The sequence below is a fragment of the Canis lupus genome, chromosome 4, assembly GCF_003254725.2.
Source record: "Canis lupus dingo isolate Sandy chromosome 4, ASM325472v2, whole genome shotgun sequence".
NCBI classification, from domain to species: domain Eukaryota; kingdom Metazoa; phylum Chordata; class Mammalia; order Carnivora; family Canidae; genus Canis; species Canis lupus.
Genome location: NC_064246.1, coordinates 73,521,314 through 73,547,045, shown reverse-complemented (window position 1 = coordinate 73,547,045; position 25,732 = coordinate 73,521,314). Strand labels below are relative to the sequence as shown.

The 25,732-nt window shown below is 38.5% G+C and overlaps 1 protein-coding gene and 1 non-coding gene across 2 annotated transcripts in view; both read left to right on the top strand.

Moving 5' to 3' along the window:
• The window catches only part of LOC112652754 (uncharacterized), a 139,185-nt gene that overhangs the window by 7,897 nt on the left and 105,556 nt on the right, over positions 1–25,732 (top strand). The window contains exon 4 of the mRNA XM_035714863.2: positions 20,388–20,526. Coding sequence (XP_035570756.1) covers positions 20,388–20,526 — 139 coding nt within the window. The remainder of the gene's footprint in view (positions 1–20,387; positions 20,527–25,732) is intronic.
• Positions 7,025–7,128, top strand: LOC112652856 (U6 spliceosomal RNA). Its single transcript, XR_003131771.1, has one exon. It is a non-coding gene; the product is annotated as a U6 spliceosomal RNA (small nuclear RNA).

Genomic DNA, 25,732 nt, shown 5'->3' with positions numbered 1-25,732 from the left:
TGAATATTAGGTTGTTCCCGTATCTTGGCTATTGTGACTACAATACTGCATAGATACCTCTTCAAGACCCTCATATCAATTTTTGAGACAGATACCCAAAGTGGGATTGCTGGGATCATATGTTAGTTCTATCTTGAATTTTTTGAGGAACCTTCATACTATTTTCTGTAAGCAGCTACACTATTTTGCATTCCTACCAACAGCACACAAACATTCTCTGTGTAGTCCCTTGGGATCCTTTTTACTTCCCTTGTGTCAGGTAATATTTCCCCCTTTCATTTATAATATTAACTCATTTAATTCTTCTCTCTCTTTTTTCATAGTCCAGCTAAAGGTTTGTCTGTTTTATTTAAAAAAAAACAAACAAACTTGATTTTGTTGATTTTTTCTATTTGTTTTTCTGTTCTTTATCTCATCATTTTTTTTCTTTATTCTCCATTATTTATTACTTATGTTAACTCTGGGCTTAGTTTTCTTCTTCTTTTTCTAGTTCCTTGAGATTTAAGGTTGGTTTTCTTTCTTTCTTTCTTTCTTTCTTTCTTTCTTTCTTTCTTTCTTTCTTTTTTCTTTCTTTCTTTCTTTTTTTTTTATCTTCTTTAATGCAGGTTTATCACCATAAACTTCCCTTCTAGCTCTCCTTTTGCTGCATCTCATAAATTTTTGTATGTTATACTTTTATTTTCATTTGTCTTAAAGTCCTTTTCTGGTCTCTCTTTTGATATCATCTTTGACCCAATCGTTGTTCAAGAGTGTGTTACTTAATTTCCACTTATTTGTGAATTTCTAGTTTTCCTCCTATTATTGATTCTTAGATACATCTCATTGTGTTTTTGAAAAGATATTTGGTATGATTTTGGTATTCTTAAAATTGAAATTAAGACTAGTTTTGTGACCTAACATATGCTCTTTCCTGAAGAATCCCATGTGTGCTTGAAGAGAATGTGTATTTTACTGCTATTGAATGGAATGTTCTATATATTTCTGTTAGGTTCATTTGGGCTATAGTGTTGTCTAGTTCTCTATTTCCTTAGTACTATTCTGTCTGGATATTCTCTCCATAATTGAAAGTGGGTTATTATGTCTTTTACTAATATTGTGTTACCATCTATGTCTCCCTTCAGATCTGTCAACATTCGCTTTATATATTTAGGTGCTCTGTTGTCATGTGATTATATATTCAAAATTGTTATATCTTCTTGATGAATTTATCCTTTTATCATTACATAATGTCCTTCTTTGCCTCTAGGGACAATTTTTTACTTGTAGTCTATTTTGTCTGATATAAGCATGGCCATCTCTGTGCTTTTTTTTTTTTTACCATTTGTATGGAATATCTTTATCAATCTTTATCATCCCTTCACTTTTAATCTGTTTGTCCTCAACTGTAAAGTAAATCTGTTGTAGATAGCATATAGTTGGTTCTTTCTTTTTTTTTTTAAAAAAAAGATTGATTGAAGAGTTTATCCATTTATGTTAAAGTAATTATTGATATGAAAGGATTTACTATTGACATTTTCCTAATTATTTTTGTCTGTCTTGTAGCTCTTTTGTGCCTCATTTTCTCTCTTGGTTTCTTTCCTTTGAATTTTGTTGATTTTTTTTTGTAGTAATACTCTTTTAACTTCTGTCTCTTTGATTATCTTTTATAGATTTTTTTGTGGTTACCATGAGGCTTACCAAAACATTTTATGTTTATGAGTCTGTTTTAAACAGATAACATTACTTCTATAGTACATAAAACTCTACAGTTTGACCTCCCCCTATATGCTTTATTGTGACTATTTATATCTTTTTATAGTGTGTATCCATTATCAAATATTTGTAATTATCATTATTCTTAATACTATTCTCTAACCTTTTGTATTAAAATAAAAAATGATTTATGTACCACCATTACAGTATTACAGTATTGTGTATTTGTCCGCATATTTGTTTTTACTAATGAGTTTTATACTTTCATATGCTTTCTTATTGCTGTTTGGTGTCCTTTCATTTAAACTTGAGGAACTCATTTTAGCTCTGTGCAAACTGCTAACAATTTAATTTAATTTAATTTAGTTTTTGAGGTGAACATAAATCAACTATTCTGAAGTGTACAATAGTGTCATTTTTTATATTCACAATGGTGTGCAACCATTACCTATGTCTACTTCCCAAAAGTTTTATCACCTCCAAAGGAGAACCCATATACAACCATTAAGCACACGTCCCCCTCCTCCCAGTCCTTGGGAGCCAATCTGCTGTTTCTATAGATTTACTTATTCCTTTTGTTTCATATTAATGGAATCACACAATATGTGACATTTTAGCTTTTTTCACATAGCACACCTTTTTTTTTTAGGGTTATCCATGTATCATTGTTTCATTCCTTTTTATGGCTGAATAACATGCAACATTTTGTTTATCCATTCATCTGCTGATGGCCATTTGAGTGGAGTTCAACTTTTGGCTATTGTGAGTAAATTGCTTGACTTTTCCCCCCACTTTCCTCTGCAAAGTAGGAATAATAAAATAATTCCTTACTCTCAGGGTCATTGTGAAGACTGGAACTAATACAGATCATATGTCCGGCTCACTAAATAAAAGCTCTTGGAACCATTTTTGTGTGTGTGGGATTGGAGAGAAAGAGCTATTAAAATAGACCTTTGGTTGATTTGCAGACAAGATGAACATTCCTATTTTTTTAAACATTCTTAAGGACCTACCAGTTCTGCTCATCTTACCCCATCTTCCTGTCCATATTTGGGTTACAAATCTCATTTTCAGGTCTCCTTACAACTGAAATTATTCATCTTTTTGTTATTATCTTTACCTATCTGCTTTCTTTTTTCCTCCTAGTTTTGTTCATTCAGTTTTTTCATTCATTCATTCATCCATCCATCAACCATTACGAGTTTCAGTTTTAGATGCTGGATTATGACAGGAAAAAAATTAGATTCAGTCTGAGATGTCTTCCATGGTATTATATTCTGGAGTTGGGGAGAGGAGAGACTAAAAACAAACCGTATGTCAGGGAGTGGTATATGCTGAGAAGTAAAACAAAGCAGAGAAGTGGGGTAGAAAATCGAGCAGAGTTCTAAATGAGGACTCTGAGGTGTCTTTCTGAAAGAAGTCTCCTTTTGGGAGGGAAGAGGAAAGTCACTGGGGCATTGAGCAACATGGCATGAGCTGACTTTCATGTTGAGTAGATCACCCTGCCTGCTGCCATGCTATTGACAATTGATAATGCTATTGACAGTTGTCATCTCTTTCTCCTTCTTTGGTTCCTGTCTCTGAGATTTCGCTTCATGAGCCCTTCCTGAGAGTTCACTTTGTTGATGAAATCTTTCAGAATCAGCTTTATAAGCTAAGACCATCCCTTTCTCCTTATTCCACCTCTTACCTTTTTGAGGAAGAAGGAAAATGGCACACAAAGGAAGCTTTCACCACTGACTTTTCACCATCTCAGCAGCCTCAGGTGACAAGGATCTGTAGCTGGAGGCCACTGCTTCCTTCCTGGTTCCAGTGAAGACTTCCCTGATCTTTGTCTTCACTGGGGCTGAAGGTGTGAGAATTAGGGAGAATCTTACAAGTCTTTTCTAGAGCAAGACTACCTTTTTGTCTTTGCCAATGTGCATTTTCCTGACTAAATTCAGAAATAAGGAAGGTTATTTTTGGTAACAGAAATGAAAAATCAACGAATATCCAGTTCTTCTGAAGATTCGGATTTGGGAATTCTGTACCTAGTTCCCCCTCCCCTACCTTCTCCCATGGGCATTCCATCCACACTCAGGATAATGTGGCATGGTGAAGAGAGCATTGTACTAGGACTTAGAAGGTCTGAGTCTTAGTCTGGACTCATACCAGCTAACCATGGGTTTGTTAGTGGATGGGTGTGTTAAGATAAAAAAACAGATACTTGCCTTGAAAATTCCCTGAGTAGACAAAGCCAGTTAAGTCATACAAATAAAACTTAATTTAGCTTATTTTTTTCAAGACTAACTTGATCTGGGTCATTTTTTGCTTGTGCCCCTAAAAATCATAAGCAAAACTTAAACTGCTTCTCAAGATTGATATGAGGTAGCCATTGACCAATAAAGGAAACTCTAATACTATAACCAATCACTGTAAAGAATAAAATCAATGCTTTCTCATGGTATAAGCCACTTTATAACAATATATATCCCTGAGCCTCTTACCATGTTTTGGTTTGAGTGCTCCTGGTTTGCAAATTGTCTTTTTGGTGTGTGCACAATTAATTTTACTAAGAGCTACTTCAGTGATTCATTCATTTTACTTCTGTTATCTCTGAACTTCTGACACGTAGTAGAACAGAATGAATGAATAATATGAGCTCCAGAGTCAAACTAGCAAGTTTGAGTGTGTGACACCACAACTTACTGACTATATGTAATTAGGCAAATTATTTAACTTCTATGTTTCATATTGTCATCATCTATAAAAGGAATAATAACTGTACTTACCTAACAGAACTGCTTGAGTATTAAAATGAGGTAATTGAACTAAAGCACTTAGAACAGGATCGGGTGTGCTTTTATGTTTATGATTAGTATAATTGTTGGCAAGTCAATCATCCAAGTTATGTTCGAGTGCTTGTGATCGCATATGAAATGTCTTACGGATCTGATAATGTTTGGCAGAGGAAAATGAGGCAAGTGGGTTGGTTTTATTCAATCATACAAAGGATTGCCATATGAAAGAGATACTTCTGAGTTGCTTAGAAAGTTTTTTGGAGTTTAATTCAAAATAATGGGGAACTTTTAATATAATCAATGGGGCCTGAGAATTGGAATGACCATTTTGCAAAGCAGTGAGGTTTCCATCACTGAAAGAGTTTAAGCAAAGATGGGTTCTCTGTTTGTTTTGGCTTGGTTCTCTGAGTTAGCATACAAGGGATTCCCTTCTCTAAAATGTGACTGTAAAAAAAAAAAAGTATAAGTCTTTTCTCATCATAAAAACCCCCAAATTATTTCTCAATCCCCTTTATTCTCTTACTGTTCTTTTGATCCCTTCCCTTCCTTAAGGGAATAGGTAAGTGATTACCAAACAGGTATGACGGTATCAGTGGTGGTCAAGGCTGCTAGAGCCATTTTTTAGAATGAGAAAACAGATGCCAAAAGACAATTGCATTGTGCTGTAAGCAGCCAATGAAAAGGCCTGAATAAGCTAATGACTTGGGAATATGAAAGCACTCAAGGCGTCCCTGAAGCCTGGCAGTAAGATTTAATCAATAATGGGAAACCATGCAAGTCAATATAGAAAGCTTACTTTATTTTTTATTTTTAGAAAGCTTAATTAAAAAAAAATCCCCTATATGAATGTTGGTAGAAGTTCTGAAATGTTCACACACAACCCCTGACACCTCTGTCAGCTTCTCTCTCTGCTTGCTATTACCACATTTCCTGACTTTAAATAACATGGTATACTTTTGAATCAGGTTTCCAAGATACACAACCCTCAATCAGTATTATATGGTCAGAGAACAAAATGGTGAGGCTAAAAGTGTCTACTTATATATGCCTCTTATATCTCAGATCTCCTCCATGAATCTCCTGTCTTTTTCTGCTGTCAGAGCAGCTTTAAAGGAATATATAGATATGATAGGTGGCTTAAACAGCAATTTATCCCTCCTGGTTCTGGAAGCTGGATGTCTGAGATCAGGGTGTCAGCATGTGGGAGAGCTCTGGTCACAGCTCTCCTCCTCATTCATAAATGATGGCTACCTTCTTGCTGTATCCCTACATGGCAGAAAGAGCATTGATTCCCTTCCTTTCATTATAAGGTCACTAATCTCATCCTGTGGGATTCATTTTTATGACTTCATTTAAACCTACTTACCTCCCAAAAGCCCATCTCCAAATACCATCATATTGGAGATTAAGGCTTCGACATATGAATTTGGGATGATACAAACATTTATTCCATTGCACTGGTCTACTTACTCTTGCTTCTGGGTCTTTACACTTAATGCTTCCCTTCCCTAAAGCATCCTTTGTCTTCCATATCCACATATCTTTCTCCCCTACTGCATCAGGCTGTTCCTCAAATGGGGCTTATTTCCTATCAGTGAGGCCTTCCCAGATCTTCCCATTTAAAATTCTCTCCCCCATGGCCCTCTCTCACTTCTTTTCCTATTTGTGTTTTATCATAAAATGTATCATCTTTTATAATTTGAGTTACCCCAGAAGTAGACTTCATGCCAAGAATTCAAGTATAAGTGGTTTCTTAGGAGGTGCTCTAAAGTTACTCACTCAGGTGGAGAAGAAGCTGGGCTATTTTTACACCAACTTCCATTAGTCATTGGCTGTAGGCATCTTGGGGATGGAGTACTAATTTTTGCTTCTCCTCAAGGTGGGCAAATTAGCCTTCTTTGACTTTGGGAAGAGTCTCATGGCAAAGACATGCAGATCTTGACTCCTGGAATAGGAGAAAGCACACCAAAGTGATGATATGACATGATATGATATGATGATATATGATATGATATGATATGATATATTCAGGATTATGGGTAGGGCACTGATAATATCTGCTATACAATGTGACATACAATATAGTTTATAGAGATATATCATATGTATCACAAATTATATATAACACGTGTGTGTGTGTGTGCGTGTGTGTGTGTATTCCCAATTCCAGAATGTAAGCTCTATGGGGTCAAGAATTCTTGTCTATTTAGTTCTCTGCTGAACTTAGAACAATACCTGGCAACCTGGTGCGTGTTAGTGTTGAATAAATACTTGTTGAATGAATTCATGATCTAGATCAGATATTTTAAATTGTGCATTGTGACCCACTTAGCAGGTCATGAAATTAATTTAATGACCACCAGCAATAAAGAGAGAGAAAAGAAGTGTACTGCAGGTGGTAAGGGTAAATACTGTTTTATAAAATGTTGCACTTCAATACAGTGATTTAATGTACATATTATAATTATTAAATTAAAATAAGATATATAAATTAAATTTATATTAGGTCCTGTAATACAGTTTACTTTTCACTCAGGGTTGTCATTTTTGACAATTGCTGATCTATTTTTCACTTGGAATTGCAAGGATACAGAGAAGATTAGCATGGCCCCTGTGCAAGGATGACATGCAAATTCATGAAGGGTTCCATACTTCTAGAATGCATTTAACCTTAAATGACTATCAGCTAAAATAGACTGCCATATATATATATATATATATATATATATATATATATATATATATCATGATAACCACAAACTAAACACCTATAATAGAGACACAAAAAACACAGCAATAAACAAACATAACACTAAAGAAAACCATCAAACCACAAGGGAAGGAACCAAGAGAAGAAGGAAGGAGCAGAGAACTACAAAAACAACCAAAAAACACTTAATACAATGGCAATAAATATATACCTATCAATAATTACTTTAAATGTAAATGAACTAAATGCTGCAATCAAAAGACATAGGGTGATTGGATAGAAGAACCCCAGGCCCATCTCTGTGCTGCCTATAACAGACTCACTTCAGATCTAGAAATACACATAGACTGAGATTAAAGGGGTAGAAAAGAATATTCCATGTAAGTGGAAACATAAAGAAAGCTGATGTAGCAATAGCAATATCATATCAAATAATATCAGACTTTAAAACAAAGACTGTAACAAGACAAAGAAGAGTATTACATAATGATAAAGGGCTCAATCCAAGAAGCGGTTGTAACATTCATACATAATAATGCACCCAAATTAGGAGCACTGAAATGTATAAAGCAAATATTAACAGACATAAAAAGAGAAGTTGATAGTAACACAATTAGTAGTGGGGGACTTAAAACCCCCCACTTACACCAATGGATCAATTATTCAGACAGAGAATTAATAAGGAAACATTGCCCTTAAATGACACATTAGACTAGATGAACTTAATATACATAGGACTTTCATCCAAAAACTGAAAAACACACATTCTTTTCAAGTATATATGAAACATTTTCCAGGATAGATCACATGTCTGACCACAAAACAAGTCTTAATAAATGCAAAAATATTAAAATCAGATCAAGCATCTTATCTGGCCACAAAGCAATCAATTACAAGATGAAAATTGGAAAAAACACAAAAGTGGAGCATAAACGACATGCTTCTAAACACACAATGAAGCAGTCAAAGGGGAAATCAATGAAGAAATCGAAGAAGGAAACAAAAAAATACCTTGAGACAAATGAAAATGGAAACATAATTTTCCAAAATCTATGGGATGTAGGAAAAACAATTAAAGAAAAAAGTTTATAGTGATACAGATCCACCTCAAGAAACAAGAAAAATCTCAAATAATAAACTTTATACCTAAACAAACAAACAAAAACCAAAAACAAACAAACAAAACCCAAAGTTAATAGAAGGAAGAAAATAATAGAGATCATAGCACAAATAAATGAAATAGACTTAAGAAATAGAAAATATCAATGAAACTAAAAGTGGTTCTTTTAAAAAATAAAAAGAAGATGATGAACCTCTTTCCAGACTCATCAAGGAGAGAAAGCAAAAGATCCCAAATAAATAAAATTTAAAAATGAAAGATATGTTACAACTGATACCACAGGAAAAAATCATAAGAAAGTACTATGAACAATTATACACCAAGAAATTGCAAATCAAGTAGAAGTGGATAAATTCCTAGAAACACAAAACTTACTAAGATTGAATGACAAGGAAACAGGAAATCTGAAAAGATTGATTCCAAGCAATGAAACTGAATTGACACTTTAAAAGTTTCTCAAAAACCCAAAGTCCAGGACCAGAGAGTATTATAGATAAATTCTGCCAAACATTTAAAGAAGAGTTAGTATCTGTCCTTTTCAAATTATTTCAAAAAATTGAAGAGGAAAGAGCACTTCTAAACTCATTTCATGAGACCAGCTTTATCCTGATATCAAAACCAGACAAAGACACCACAAAAAAAGAAAACTACAGGCCAATATCTCTGGTGAATATAAATGCAAAAATGTTCAACAAAATATTAGCAAGCTGAATTTCAGCAATATGTTAAAAGTATCACACACAATCATCAAGTGGGATTTATTCCAGGGATGCAAGAGTGATTCAATATCTGCAAATTAATCAACATGATACACCACATAAACAAAATGAAGAATAAAAATCATATGATTATCTTAATAAAAACAGAAAAAGCATTTGACAAAATTTAGCATCCATTTATGATAAAAACTCTCAACAAAGTGGATATAGAAGGAATGTATCTCAATATAATAAAGATCACATATGACACACTCACAGCTAATATCATCCTCAATGGTGAAAAGCTGAAAGCTTTTCCTCTAAGATCAGGAACAAGTGGAGGATGCCCACTCTTACCACTTTTATTCAACATGGTATGGACATCTTAGTCACAACAATTAGGCAAGAAAAAGAAATAAAAAGCATCAGGATTGGAAAAGAAGAAGTAAAACTATCAGTATTTGATAGATGTGAATGACGAATCCCTAAATCCTATGCCTGAAATGAATCACTCTATGTTATCTAACTGGAACTTAAATAAAATTTGGAAGAAAAAGAAGAATAAAATACCTACTAATAAATTTAACCAAGGAGGTGAAAGACCTGTACTCTGAAAACTGTGACACTGATGAAAGAAATTGAAGACAAGTTCTTCAATTAATAAATGGAAATAAGTGGGGGATCCCTGGGTGGCGCAGCGGTTTAGCGCCTGCCTTTGGCCCAGGGCGCGATCCTGGAGACCCGGGATCGAATCCCACGTCGGGCTCCCGGTGCATGGAGCCTGCTTCTCCCTCTGCCTGTGTCTCTGCCTCTCTCTCTCTCTCTCTCTGTGTGACTATCATGAAAAATAAATAAATAAATAAATAAATAAACAAAGTGGAAATAAGTAAATAAATGAAAAGATATACTATGCTAATGGATTGAAAGAATTAATATTGTTAAAATGTCCGTGTTACTTAAAGCCATCTTTAGATCCAATGCGATCCCCATCAAAATACCAAAGGTGTTTCTCACAGAACTAGAACAAGGAGTGCCAAAATTTGTATGAACCACCAAAGACTTTGAATAGCCAAAGCAATCTTGAGGGAGAACAAGAATGCTGGAGATTTCATGCTCCCTGATCCAAGTATATTACAAAGCTGTAGTAATCAAAACAGTATGCTACTGGCATTAAAACAGACATATAGATCAATGGAATAGAATAGATTCTAGAAATAAGACCACTCATATATAGTCAATTAATATATGACAAAGATGGCAAAAATATACACTGGAGAAGGCAGTCTCTTCCATAAATGATGTTGGGAAAACTGGACAGCTACATGCAAAAGAATGAAACTGGACCACTTTTTTACACTACATAGAAAAATAAATTTGAAATGGATTAAAGATTTGAATGTAAGACATGAAACCATAAAATTCCTGGAAGATAACATAGGTAGTTATCTATGACACTAATCTAAGCATTATTACTAATATTTTTTGGCCCAGTCTTTTCAGTTAAGGGCAACAAGAACTAAAATAAAGAAATGGACTTACATCAAACTAAAAAGCTTTTGCACAGTGAAGAAAACCACCAACAAAATGAAAGCATACTGAATGGGAGAAGATGTTTGCAAATCACACATCCAACAGAGGTTAAGATGCAAAATATATATAAAACTTATACAACTAAATATAGGAAAACAAACAACCTGGCTATAAAATGGGCAGAGGACTTGAATAAATATTTTTCCAAAGACTACATACAGACAGCGATAGGCCAGTGAAAAGATGCTCAATATCACTGATCATCAGGGAAATGCAAATCAAAACCACAATGAAATACTATCTTCTACCCATCAGATTGGCTATTATCCAAAAGATAAATAATAAATGTTGGAGAGGATGTGGAGAAAAGGGACCCCTCGTACACTGTTGATAGGAGCAGAACTTGGACTTGGTGCAGCTACTATGGAAAACAGTATGGAGTTTCCTCAAAAAATTAAAAATTGAACTACCATTCAATCCAGTAATTCCACTTCTGCATATTTATCCAAAGAAAACAAAAACACCAACTCAGAGAAATATATTCACTTCTATGTGAATTGCAGCATTATTTACATAGTCAAGATATGGAAGCAACCCCAAGCATCCACTGATAGATGAATGGATAAAGAAGATGTAGTGTATAGATATCATTGAATATTACTCAGCCATAAAAAAGAATGAAATCTTGCCATTTGTGACAACAGGGATGGACCTAAAGAATATTGTGCTAAGTGAAATAAGTCAGAGAAAGAAAAATACCATATGGTTTTACTTATATGTGGATTCTAAAAAAAAAAAAAAAAAAAAAAGACAAAACAAATAGACTCATAGACATAGGAAACAAACTATTGGTTACCAGAGAGGAGGAGGGGACCGGCAAAATAGGGGAAGGTGCCTTGCCTATTTTGGGGAAGTACTAACTCCTACTTATGAAGTGAGTAAGTCATGAGGCTGTAATGTGCAGCATGTAGAATGGAGTCCCTGATATTGTAACAACTTTGTATGGCTGCAAGTGGTAACTACACTCATTGTGGGGATCATTTCGTAACATACAAAAATACCAAATCACTATGAGGTACCCGTGATCCTAGTGGGAGATTGTTTGCAAGTCTACTTCAACAAGTAAACACTTCCAACCCACTAGGAAAAGCTAAAATGGAAGGCAGACAATAGCAAGTGTTGATGAGGATGTGGAGAGACTGGAACCTTCAACACTGCCAGTGAGAATGTAAAATGATGTGACTAAAACCAGTCTGGCAGTTTCTTTCTTTTTTTTTTTTTTAAATTTATTTATGATAGTCACAGAGAGAGAGAGAGAGAGAGAGAGAGAGAGAGAGGCAGAGACACAGGCAGAAAGAAGCAGGCTCCATGCACCGGGAGCCCGATGTGGGATTCGATCCCGGGACTCCAGGACCACGCCCTGGGCCAAAGGCAGGTGCCAAACCGCTGCACCACCCAGGGATCCCAGTCTGGCAGTTTCTTAAGATGCCAACTGGAGTTACCAGAGGACCCAGCAGTTCCACTCCTGGGTACATACCGAAGACAGAAGAAAACATGTGTCCACACACAAAATTTTACGTGAATGTTGATAGAGACACCATTTATAATAGCCAAAAAGTGGAGATAACCCAAATGTCCATCAGCAGATGAATGGATAAACAAAATGCGATACAGCCACACAATGGAATTATTTGGCTTCAAGGAAGGAAGTATTGATACATGCTGTAATACAGATGAACTTTGAAACCATTATACTAAGTGAAAGGGGCCAAACAAAAAAGGACATATGATTCTATTTATATGAAATGTCCAGGACAGGCAAATCCATAGAGGCAGAAAGTAAATTAATGGTTGCCAGGGACCAAGGGGATGGGGGGCGGAATGTGATCTACTGCTAAATGGTACAGTTTCTTCCTGGGTTGGTGAAAATGTTCTGAAATTAGATAGTGGTGATGTTTGCACAACCCTGTGCATATACTAGAAAGCACTGAACTGTACATTTTTTAAAAGGGTAAATTTTATGGCAAGTGAATTGTATTTCAGTAAAGCTGATATAACAAGAAAAAACTACCCACCCCCCCTCAATTTTAGAAACTAAGGAATCCAGGGCCAGAGAAGTGAGGGCTTCTCCAAGGTCCCAAAACTGGGCCCAGGCCAAGCAGACCCATGACATCACAGCACCGCTGGGAGTCCGGGTACTGTTAGACATTGGCAATTTAGTTCACGGCACAGAAGCCTCCGGCCAGGTCTCCCACTGAGCCAAAGAAAACCTGATCCTTTGTAAACATCTAAAAGGCCAGGTTGTAAGTATCTGGAGTTCTGTGGGTGACCGAGAGACAGGCCGGGCCACCAAAGGGCCTCTGTGACAGCACCTCCCTGCCGGCGGACCTGCTCTGTGGGCATCAGGATGGGCTCACTTTGCCTTTGCCCTGTGCGACTCAGCGTGAGACGCCTCCCCGGCCTCGGCCTGGCCTGGCCTCCTGCTTACCTTCAACGCAGTCATGCGAACATGTTGACACTAGGGGTCCTGCTCAAAGAGATCTTTTCAAACATTATCTTTATTATCATTTAATTCATTTTATTATTATTATTTTGTGGCTTGGAAGCAAGAATTTTCTCTGAGCCTGTCCCTCTCTTCCTGCTTCTCATTCACTCTCTCATTCTCCTGTTGTTCCTGCGTGGAAAGAAATTAGTCCTGGCTTCAGAGCTTCGGGGCTGTGTGTTGAGAGAACAGCGATTCCAATTACTGTCCTCCGGAAGGTGTTTGCAGATCTCCCTCGGTAACTTGCAGTTCTCTGCTAGGCTCACGGAAGGGCTGCAGGTAACCTGGCTGTGCTCGGCGCACGGCTGTAGGCCTTAGCCTCGAGTCACAGAGTGAACAAAGGAGACCAAACACCATTAGTTTGCTGGGGATTTTGTGAAACACATTCCCAGTGGCCACCATAGGCACAGGGGACCTCCATTCAGGTGCATCTCAGGGTGGGGTGAGGCTCTGGGTGGGGCCTGTTTAAACAAAACAAAACTCCACCAGTGTGCAATGTCCATGAGTAGGGAGAGAGAGCATGAGAACGAGGCAGGGGAACAGGGAGAGGGAGAGAACAGAAGGGACCAGAAGGGGAGGGAGGAGCAGGGGAGGGCAGGAAGGGGAGGAGAGGAGAGGAGAAAAGAAGGAACAAGTGTAGTTTTTGGTCCTACTGACCTGCTGGCCTGCGACCTTGCTCTTTTGCAACTGGCCTTTTTCAGGCTGGGAACTCAGATTCCCTCTGCCACAGGCATGAACTCCTGGCCCCTGCTCTCTCTCTCTTTTTTTAATCTTAAAAATTTTTAATTTTTATTTATTTTTATTATTTTTATTATTTTTAATTGGGGCTCAATTTGCCAACATATAGCATATCACCAAGTGCTCATCCCGTCAAGTCCCCTGCTCATTTTTATTACAGCCATCCATCCATCCAGAGTGGGCTCTCGCCTGTCCTGAGGCATGTCCTTGGGGTGGGGTACGGGGTTGGTGGGAGCCGAGAAAGGAAGATCTGGTCGCCCCACTCTGAATAAATCATCAGCCAGCTGGCTGTTAGCTAGAAAGTGGGGGAAGACACAAAATCTAGGAAATGATCATTTGATCTGCTGTTCCTCCTTTCTCTCACTTACTCTCTCCCTCTCTCTTTTTCTTTTCAAGGCAAAGTATACTCTTTCTGTCCAACATACGGTGCATCAAACAAGCTGCCTCGTTTGGGCAGTGAGACAGGCCTCCACTAGGGCTGAGAGGGCCTGAGCCGCACAGCTGGGACGCCTGGCAGGCTGGACGCCGGCCCCCCCGCTCCTGTCAGGGCAGCCCGGGCCAGCGGCCTCTCCCAGCCCTTCCAGGCCGCCTCCCACACCTGTGGGCTCCTTCGCTGGCTGGAACCCTGAAGCCACCTCTTGCTCCCCATGGGAGGAACAGGGCGAGCAGAGGCTACTCTCACAATTAGAGACAAGAGATGAGCTGGGCAGGTGGCGGGGTCACATCTCCTTGTCCCCTTCACTCTGTCTCCTGTGGGCTAATAATTCCAGGGTAGGACGGACAATTCACAGAAATCCTGTGCGCCAGGGCTCTCTCTGTGGGCAGGCTGCGGCTGCCAAGGCAAACAGCACGCTCCACTCCAGGGAAAGGCAAACACCACGACTCGTTGTTCACATGAGGAAGCAGGCCTTTGCGCTGTCCGTGGGCATTCATGGTGCCCGTCTTCCATGGCACTTGGGGCAAGTGACTTGTTTTTCTGCAGTTGTGCTCCTTGCCTTCTGTCATTCAGCTTTAAACAGGAAGTTGGTCAGTGATCTCAGGCCAAGTGGAAATCATTCCTTTGCTTGAGTCAGTTGGCTTATTGTCTCCCTGAATTTAAAAGGCCACAGGACCTTGAACGTCATGGGATTTTATACTCTTAACTGAAAGTGACGTCGGCTCCTCCTATAAACACCTTTCTTACAACCGTTTTCATCGGCTACGCAAATCTTCCAGGAAATAATACTTTTGGTTGTGTTAAACCTCTATCCCTGGGACACCTGGGTGGCTCCGCGGTTAAGCGCCTGCCTTCAGCCCAGGACGTGATCCTGGAGACCCGGGATCGAGTCCCACGTCAGGCTCCCTGCATGGAGCCTGCTTCTCCCTCTGCCTGTGTCTCTGCCCCTCTCTCTCTCTCTGTCTCTCACGAATAAATAAAATCTTAAAAAAAAAATAAACCTCTATCACTGCTATTGCAGTTTGAGCCAATCACATGGTGCGGGTTCTATGCCCGCGACAATGTCACTTCATTTATACATAAAACGGAGACCATCCAGGGCAGCATTAGTGATGAAATTGAATGCAGCTCATATACCTTTTTTCAAAAATAGGGAGGATTTGAACATTTTTTATTATTGTAATTTTTTTACTAAAGTATAACACACCATGTTATATTAGTTTCAGGTGTCCAACATATTGATCTATACATTATCCAGTGCTCGCCACAGTAAGTGTAGTCAGCACCTGTCACCATACTATGTTAGCACAATATTTTCGACTGTATCCTCTATGTTGTGCTTCTTAATCTCCAGGATTTATTTTATAACTGGAAGTTTGTACCTTGGTATCCTTTTTATCTATTTAGATGCATTCTTCACACACACCCCTCTGGCAACCATCACTTTGTTTGTTCTCTGTAATTAAGAGTCTGTTGGCTTTGTTGTTTCAGGTTCACATACAAGTGAAATCATAGAGTATTTGTTGTTCTCTGTCTGATTTATTTGACTTAGCATAATACTCTCTAGGTCCATCCCTGTTGGCACAAATGGCAAGTTTTTGTTCTTTTTTTAGTCATCTTCCATTGAGTATATCCCCATCTTTTATGGTCATTCAGTTTCTGATGGATGCTTGTGCGGTTTCCATATCTTGGCTACTGTAAATAATGCTGCACTACACGTAGGGGTGCCTATATCTTTTGAACTAGTGTTTTTTTTTTTTTTTTTCCTTTGGGTAAATGCCCAGTAGTGGAATTCTTGGATCATATGGTATTTAAAAACTGGAGATTTTACCACAAAATATATATTTGCAGCTTTTCTTGAAAGAATATCATCTATCTCCAGAGAGCTCCCATTGCACCTGTGGACAGTCCACTCACCTTGAGCAGTGACTTCCCTCTACGTGGCGCCCACTCCCTGCAGCCCACCTCCATCTCCCCGGTTCCCTGTTGTCTCCCTGACCCTGAAGCTGGATGCATGTCAGTTGTTATTTATCATTTCACTTGCATTGTTGTTTTTCTTAGACAAGTATTTCGCTTTGTCTAGGTTGCTACTAAAAGTGAGAAAATAAAAGTTAAACTCATAGAGCCCCATGCTTCCAGAGGAACACATGGAAAGATTCTAACATTTAAAGGGAAGGATGGTTTTTACATCCAGACTCATTAAACTTGTTCATGTTGCCCACTGTCTGCTGTGTGGATTTGCAATTGTGACATGGTGTATCTTCATTTCCAACACTCCACATGTTTATCTTCGGTGTCATCTCTATCCTCTATCACATGCCTTTTCTGACACCTCAAAGAGATGACTCAAGAGTGTAAGAGACCAACTGATCAAAGGTAGGAAGTAAGATTCACCATGGTCATTAGCAAAGGCAAAAATAAAATTTAGAAATAATAGAAGATGTGTGTTTTTCCCTTTTTGCTGGCTGGTTAGAGAAACAAGATTTCTCTATTTTGAAAAATCACTATTAGGTCTCATCAGAGACATACTTTCCCTTTTCATCACACATGGGTATAATTTGCATTAATTTTCTTCAGGATCCACACGTAAGACTCTGCAAAGGTAGTCAAAATGGTAACTTCATTTCCATAAAATACTCTTCATTTCCATAAAAGCTTTGAATTAGAGATTTTAGGGAAGCGCTTTGAGGCAGAAGACAGGTTCCAGAACAAAGCCTCAAGGTGCCAAATTCAGAAACCAGCTTCATTTCTGTTGGTAAAAAGCCAACAGAAGATGGGAGATTGGAATGCAGATAGAGTGATATTGAAAAAGGTGGATCTTTAATTAAATGTTTCCAGTTCCAGACCACCACCTGCAGTGAATCCCAGGGATCCACAGTCTCTTCTTACCACCTGCCCTGGTAAATAGCAGCCTAGTGAGCAAAACACATCAACATTAGGTAACTGCTTTCCTATGCCAGAAAGGTGTGACTCATCCAGAATGAGACATGGAAAAAATGCAGTTTTTAAGAGAGATAAGCTGTGAGAAAATGAACAATGTGGGCGGAGGTGGGGTGGGGGTTGGGAAAGGAGGGAGCTTAGGACCTCAAGAATGGAATTAATCTATTTAGGATTTCAAGGGAAAGTTATTTTGCAAGAATTTATATTCAAGTTGGCATGTGAGAGATATAGAGTCCAGGGAAAGCTTGAGAGGTGAATAGCTAAAAGGGGTATACTTCCCAGATTTTAGGGAGAGAAAGAAATCTTCACACACAATTATTTGACATTTTCCTTATTTTATCATTCATTCTGTGCATGTATGTACGCATGTAAACACAAATACATCTCTCTCTCCCTCTCTCTGGACCTATAGCTGAATCATCTAATTTCACTGTGCCTTATTTCTCACTGTGTGTGTGTGCATTTATTTTAATTTTTTCTTTTTGGAACTATTCAATACAAAGTTGCAGATAACACAAGACTACACCCCCAAATGCTTTAGCATGCAGCATCTAAGAACACAGACATTCTTTTGTACAACCACAAAAGTGTAAAGTGTGGCATTGAGACAACAATCTTATCTAATATACAGTCCATACCCAAATTTTCCAAAATTGTCCTCAAATGTCCTGTATAGCTTCTATTTTTCCCAGACTAGGATTCATGTATGGATCATGTTTTGCATTTGATCATCATTTGTGTTTGATCTTTATTCTAGAGCAATCATCCTGTGTTCCATGACGCTGGCATTTCTAATGAGTCCATACTAGCAGTCTTGTGTCTTCCTGTATTTTTTAACTTAAATGTGTATGTATGTGTGTGTGCGTGCATGCACACATACGTGTCTGTTTTGCTTGCACTAGCAGATCTCATTGTTTAAGAGCATGAGCTCTGCAACCAGATGGCCTTGCTGGGAATCATAGATTCACATACCAGGCTCTCATACAAGTTACGTAACCTCTGTGTGCCTCGGTCACCTCTAAACAATGGGCATAATATGGGTATAATTGTTACATGAATATTTAGAATATTCACATACCAGGCACATAATAGTGGCTAGCTATTGTTTTTATCAGAGAACATATTCTATTTTAATCTTACAGTAGGTAGGAGAATTTCGTGTGATTTTGGATATGTCTCAGTTACAAATGACTTGAAAATAATTTATTCTCATTTTAGGATAATAATGATTATAGTAGCATATACTAACCTCTTTTTAAGATAAAACTATGGAGTCTCTAATTACTATAGCTAATGGTCCAGATTTAAGATAATGCCAACATTATACGGTCAATTATAACACTGACTAATACATAGAGGTTAATTGTGTGGTTTGGGTTGTAAAAATATCTTGGCTGGCCATCCAGCTTGGCTACTTGCAACCTATTTAAGCAAATCACTTATCTCTCTGAACTGTCATTTCTTCAGCTGGTAAGTGGGGATGATTACAAATATCTGAGAGACATGTTTCTAAAACTCCAGGTTCCTTTCCTGGCATCCAGCAAACCTTTTAAAATGCTTGCTTTCAAAGTAGTAGTGTGAAGTCATCCCTGGGACGAAAAAATCCATTCACGAGCTTGCTTTCCATAGATGTTACTAACGCTAAATAAAATTACTAAAAATTACTGAATATTGGTGATTTTATGAAAATCTTAGCACAAATCTATTTAATATTAGCTAGACCATCCTATCTCCCTTACGCGTTTCTAAAGGATCTGGACACTCTTTAGGTGATGTATGGAAATCTGTGCCCCTGCAGGGTAAAAGCATTTGAAGATTTGCATTCATTTGTGAGCATTGTTTTGTTTCATTCTGTCGCTATTAAAAGTTGGTAAGCATTTCAGAGAGAAGGAAGACACCATTTGGAAAGAACATGTGCTGTGGAGAGACAGCCTGACACTGTTCCTTATTAGGTAGTTGGTAGTGGGAAAACAACCCAACACTTTCACGCTCTAACTTCTTTTTTGATATAAATTTATTTTTTATTGGTGTTCAATTTGCCAACATATAGAATAACACCCAGTGATCATCCCGTCAAGTGCCCTCCTCAGTGCCCGTCACCCAGTTCCCCCAACCCCCCGCCTACTTCCCCTTCCACTACCCCTAGTTCGTTTCCCAGAGTTAGGAGTCTTTCATGTTCTGTCTCCTTTTCTGATATTTCCAACTTCCTTTTTTGTGAGAAAACATGTAAAAAACAGTGCCTAAAACCTAGGGACCATATTCTATTAATGCCTCCCTACTTGACCTATCTTCCTCCCTCCCTTCCTCCATCCTTCCTGTCTTTCTTCCTTCTCTCCCTTCTTTTCTTCTTCCCTTTCATCATTCACATCTTCCCTTTCTTTCCCTTCCTCTTCTCCCTTCTTGGGGACAGTAGCCAATGCTAAGTACATAAGTTAAGACCAGGTCCAGGGAAATAATTTTAGAGGGTTTTTAAGAAAGATCCCATCCATTCCCTCTGATGGCTTGAAAAATACTGCATCTGTACCCTACATGTATCTCTAACCTTGGGGCAAGGGCTTCATGTGTACCTATGCCAAGAAAGGATCTACTTTTCTTTCTTTTTCTTTTTTCTTTTCTTGTCTATTTTTTTAAAATATTTTATTTATTTATTTATTTATTTATTTATTTATTTGAGAGAAACAGAGAGCTGGAACAGAGCATGAGGGAGGGGGAGAGGGCAGAGGGAGAGGGAGAAGCAGGCTCCCGGCTGGGGCAGGGCTAGATCCCAGGAGTGGGGTGGGAGGGTGATGGGGGATCATGACCTGAGTAGAAGACAACCGCTTAACCCACTGAGCCACCCAGGCGCCCCATGGAAGTATTTACCTTTCTGCATGGCAATGTTAGGGTCTCCTGAAAACTGCATCTCTCACACAAGCCAGCTGGAGATTGACATTCTTTTTCTTTCTTCCTTTCTTTTTGGTTTTAACAGCGTCTTATTTTAACAAATTCGTGGGTAGTTGCAAAAATTGTGCAGAGAGGTTAGGTGTACCCTTGCTCCAATGTATCCCACTGGTTATGATTTACATAACTAGAGTGCCACACAGGAGCTTGACATCCTCTATTAGAAAATATCACCTTTTGTTCTCAGTGAGACAGAGACATAGGATGCCAGCCTGTTTGGAAATGGGAAAAGAATGACTTAAATATTGCAGTTTTCAACAGAAAACAGGCCAGGATGCCCGAGTGGGTGAGAGACTGCACAGAGAAGAGACAAGACTGCCACCTCCTCTGCAAACCTCACAGAAATGACTCCACTGTCAGGATTTCCTGGAGGGCCACCTTTGCACATATGTTTGAGAAGGTGAGTGGATGTTTTTTGCAGTGTGGTATGTGGAGAGCCAAAAGGGAAGGCTTTCAGCCCTGTAGTCGCAGGGAATTTTCACCCTCTTAAAAGCACTGAGAACTCCTCTAAAAGCTTATATTTTGTATGAAGATATTTACCATCTTAGACATTAAAAATAAAAAAATAGGGCAGCCCCAGTGGCGCAGCGGTTTAGCGCTGCCTGCAGCCCAGAGTGTGATCCTGGAGACCTGGGATGGAGTCCCACGTCAGCCTCCCTGCATGGTGCCTGCTTCTCCCTCTGCCTGTGTCTCCGCCTCTCTCTCTCTAGCGGTGTCTCTATGAATAACTAAATAAAATCTTAAAAATAAAATAAAATAAAATAAAAAATTAAAAAAAATATTAAAATGTGATGCATCAATTCCTCTAGAAATAAAAATACATTCCGTGTGAATAGATACACTGTGTGTTTTTTTTAAAAAAGATTTTACTTATTTAATTAATGAGAGATGCAGAGAGAGGCAGAGACATAGGCAGAGGGAGAAGCAAGCTCCCTGCGGGGACCCCGATACGGGACTGGATCCCAGGACCCCAGGATCATGATCTGAGCCAAAGGCAGACGCTCAACCACTGAGCCACCTAGGGACCCCAAAACTCTGTGTTTTTTATTTTAAAAAATATATTCCCTAAGCAAAACCATTGTGTGAGAAGTGACATTATCTTATATTTTTGTAAGTTTCTTTTACATCTCAGATTCATAGAAAATAGCTGGAGTTTATATCCACCTCTGCATCTACTCTGTTTTGATATGTTACTTTGAAGTACATGAAACAAAGCTGGCTTTATATATATATAGTTGAAAGAGATATTTTAGTATTTTTAATATTTTTAATATTTTATTTTTATTGATATATATTTGTTTATTTATTCATGAGAGACACAGAGAGAGAGGCAGAGACTCATGCAGAGGGAGAAGCAGGGCACCATGTGGGGAGCCTGATGCAGGACTGGATCCTAGGACCCTGGGAGCATGACCTGAGCCGAAGGCAGGCTCTCAACCACTGAGCCACCCAGGGGCTCCAATATTTTAAACATTTCAAATAGTCTACTCGGATAGTATGGATATAATTCTTTGACACTGCACTGAAACTCAACTAGTAGTAGTTCCTTCAAAGTCAGTTGTCATGTGATATCTAACCTAAAACCATACCAGTGAACTCTTGGGAATCTGTTGCATTAGGATGCACAGTTTTACATTGCACCTTGAGTGAGTCTTGCATGCATGCATGACCCTATAATATCCTGCCTTGGTCACATCAAAAATATTGGTTCACTGGGTTATCAACATCTTCCAAATGGTGACACATTTCGTTATACAATATGAAAAAAAATCACATTTTCTAGCACCATTAAGTCTTCAAGTATTAGGGAGCTGTCAAGCTCACAGTGATGAATTTTCTAAATTTCTAATTTTCCCTGGAAAGCTCAAATTTTGTCATTGGCAAGAAATGCTGTTAGTTGGGTTTTTTTGACATGACAGGTTTACTTTGTTCTGTTCTAAGACAATGTCTATCAAATGCTTGAGTCTGAACAGCCATAGTTTGTCACTCCTTCTTTCAAGTAAAGCTGATGTTCTCCAAAAAAACAAAAAAAACAAAACAAAAATCACCAAACTCCAGCTGGTTTAGCTTGCTGGTCAAACAACCACATGAGTGCTGTTTTACAATTATAAAATAAAATAAAATAAAATAAAATAAAATAAAATAAAATAAATAAAATAAAATAAAATAAAATAAAATAAAATAAAAATAAAATAATTTTATAATATATTTAAATATAAATATATTTTTATAATATAAAATAAAATTCTTCTCACATCATTATGCTTGGGTAAGAGGAAAAGTGTTTGCATTAACTTCCCACTCCATCACACAGTATAAAAGATTTGTACTCATGATTTGTGATTTCATAGAATTTATAAAATTTTCTGCTTCATTAAGGATGTTTTTAAGTAAAACTGGCAGTTTGACTTTTTGCTGTGAATGTGTGTCTGTAAGGACACGGTGACTGCTAACCTAGCGTGGGCCCTGTGTTGATTTATACTAAGGTGTCATCAGTGTTATCCATTATGGCTTGCATCAAGTGCAAATATCAAAACAATGAAAAAGTAAATAAGTGTTGCTATTATTCTAAAAGTAGTTTTGAGGGTGCCTGGGTGGCTCAGTGGTTGAGTGTCTGCCTTTGGCTCAGGTCATGATACTGGGGTCCTGGGATTAAGTCCTGCATCAGGCTCCCTATGAGGAACCTGCTTCTCCCTCTGCCTGTGTCTCTGCCTCTCTCTCTGGGTCTCTCATGAATAAATAAAACATTTTTAAAAAAGGAGCCTAGGAACCTGGGTGCTTACATGCTAGTTGGGTGATCCTGACTGAAATATGAGCATGACTGACCTCACAGAGACGAGGCACTTCCTAATTTACACCAAATATATTTTGATAGAAGGAATTTTGGAGGAAGGAATATAAGCCTACATTTCACCTAGTTTCCTTTGCAAAGTCACTATCTATTCATTTGCATTTTAACAGGGTCATGAGTGACTCAGGAATTCTCTTTAGATTCACCAAGTAGACTTATGGTTCTTTCTGGAAGCCTCTCTGTGTATTGATGATCTTTACCATTTGTGGTTTGGAGTTGGGGGTTGAGAGTGAAGCAGGTGACCAAGTGCACATGCAGATGCAAGGCACGATCTGTTTTCTGGCAGGAGAGACCACCAGAATGAAGGCCCACATTATGATTATGATCCTCTAAGGGAAGTGTGATCCCCTGGTAGTTACTGAGAACATCTGGATAGCCCGTCCTGCTTGTCTCCAAGCTAAGCACATCTTAAGAGACACCCACAACTTAATTCCTTTGATTAGAGTAATCTACTCTAATCAGATGTGTTATTTTCTCACCCTCTGCAGTAAACTTGAGTTAAATAGAATGTAGCTGGATGTTAAATGGACAGTAATTTGCCAGACACTTCAAAATTATAGGGTATCCCACATAGATCTGTGAGAGGTGAAGGAAAATACCTTGAGCGGATTGAGTTCATGTGTTTGAGCCTAGAAAGGGAACACTGATCTAGGATATTTAATCAGTAAGGACTCCTGGAGATTTCCTGTGTAACCCACTCCACAGATGAGATGGTGAGGGGTGGGCAGAAGCAGAGGAAAAGCAGAGTTTAAAGGAGGAGAGGATATTTGAGCATTTTGGAGGATTTTTTTTAAACCTTTCTTCTTCCAAAAGGAAAAGAAAAGTCACTGAATATGCTTATAAGCCTTAGAAATGAAGTGGGAATAGAAAAGGTTAGTTATTCTGCAGTACTCAGCTAGTGTCCTTTAGTTTGAAAGTGGCTGGACTTTTGTTCTCTGTGTCTTAGAAAGCACCCTGGGACACATGGACCCTAAAATCAGAAAAAAAAAAAAACCCAATATATTCAATGCCTAAGTCCTTCTCCCTGCTATATGTCCCAGAGATCATCTAAATAAAAAGGTATTTGTGATTAGATAAACTTCAAAGAGGTCCCATTTTTCATTTGGAGAAAAGTTTCACATCATCAGAAGTCTGTTCCAGCAAATGGAATGGGATTTAAGAGAAAAGGTGTTATGGGGTTGTGGGTGAAGGAAGGGGGTCCTCAGACCCCACCTGAAGGCCTTCAATCAGAATTCTATGCTTCTTATAAATCCTTTCTGGTCCCATTTGCATTAGAACATTGATTTCTGAGATGCTTGACAGAAAATGAAACTGCCTGCCCCAGTGCTTTACTGATCTGCAGATGTCGTGAGCACCTGCAGGGCACCTGGAGTTGGCTCTGGCTCAGGAGATGTGCTACTTCGGTGTGCTAAAACTGATCGGGGGGCAGGGGGGTAGGGGGACACCTGGGGAGCTCAGTCTGTTGAGCATCTGACTCTTGATTTTGGCTCAGGTCATGATCTCAGGGTCAGGGGCATGAGATCAAACCCCATGATGGACTCTATGCTTAGAGGGGAGTCTACTTGAGTTTCTCTCCCTCCCTCTGGCCCTCTTCCCACTCATACTCTCTCTCTCATCCTTTAAAATCAATCAATCAATCAATCAATCAATCAATCTTAAAAAAAAAAAACCACCCAAAAATGAACTGATCGAAGGGTAGGACTGGACCAGAAAAGACAGTTTTTGATTTTTTAATCTAAAAGAAAAGTCTGTCTGTGACAATTTAGCGACACACAGTCTTCTAAGGAATCGTTTGGGAAGAATATGCCTGTGTATCAATCAAGGAAAGTAAATTTCCAGCTCACTGGCACTCCAGGTCTTTTCTGCTTTGGAACTGTCTGTGTCGGTGAGCCTGGCCATGTTCTCCGAGTAGGAAGTACCACTTCTGCTCATAGGCAATTGCAATCTCCCTGATATTCACTCTCTATCCAGAAGGAGCAGTTCAAGTAAGCATGAACCTGATACGGTTTTCTTGCCAAAACCTGCCATGCTTGAGTATCTCCTAATATTTCATATCGCTATGAATGCTCTCTTTGGAATTAAATCCAAATTTACTTTGAACCTGCCATATGCAAAGCACTGTGTATGCTCAAGCAGCAGAAGTGTCCAAGTAAAAAGAGCTCTGGCCCTTCAAGCTTGGCATGTCCAATTTAGAGGAGGAGGACAAACATGTACATAGACGATTTTAATATAAAACAAATTCTGCTAAGTGCTACAACAGAAGGGGAGACACAGTGTCTCACAAATTGTACAAACACGTGCATGAGGTACCATACACACTGAGGCACATATACTCTGAGCACATTATATACATTTCTAAAGCAAGCCCTTTAATTGGTGTTATATGTCTTCAGAACTTTTATTACGTTTAACTGAAGAAGAGGGAGGAGCATAGCTCTAGTGAAAGCCTGCTTCTTGTGCGGGGAGGGGGACGGGTAGATTAAAGCATAGTCAGGAGATTTCTTTATTATTTAATGACCCTACAGAAATGCTATTTAAAAACCTCAGATAAATTTTATCAGACAATCTTACATTATTTAGAAATATTGTCCCCCAAATCCAGATCTGAACTCTCCTTGCCTGCACCGAGGAGATAAATAATACGATATAAATGGGATTCATGAGTGTGAAACATGGAATGATGGTGAAGTACCAGTAGACTCTCCTGAGGTTAGCCTGACGGTGGGAGCAAGGTGAGCGGGGGAGATATTTGGGA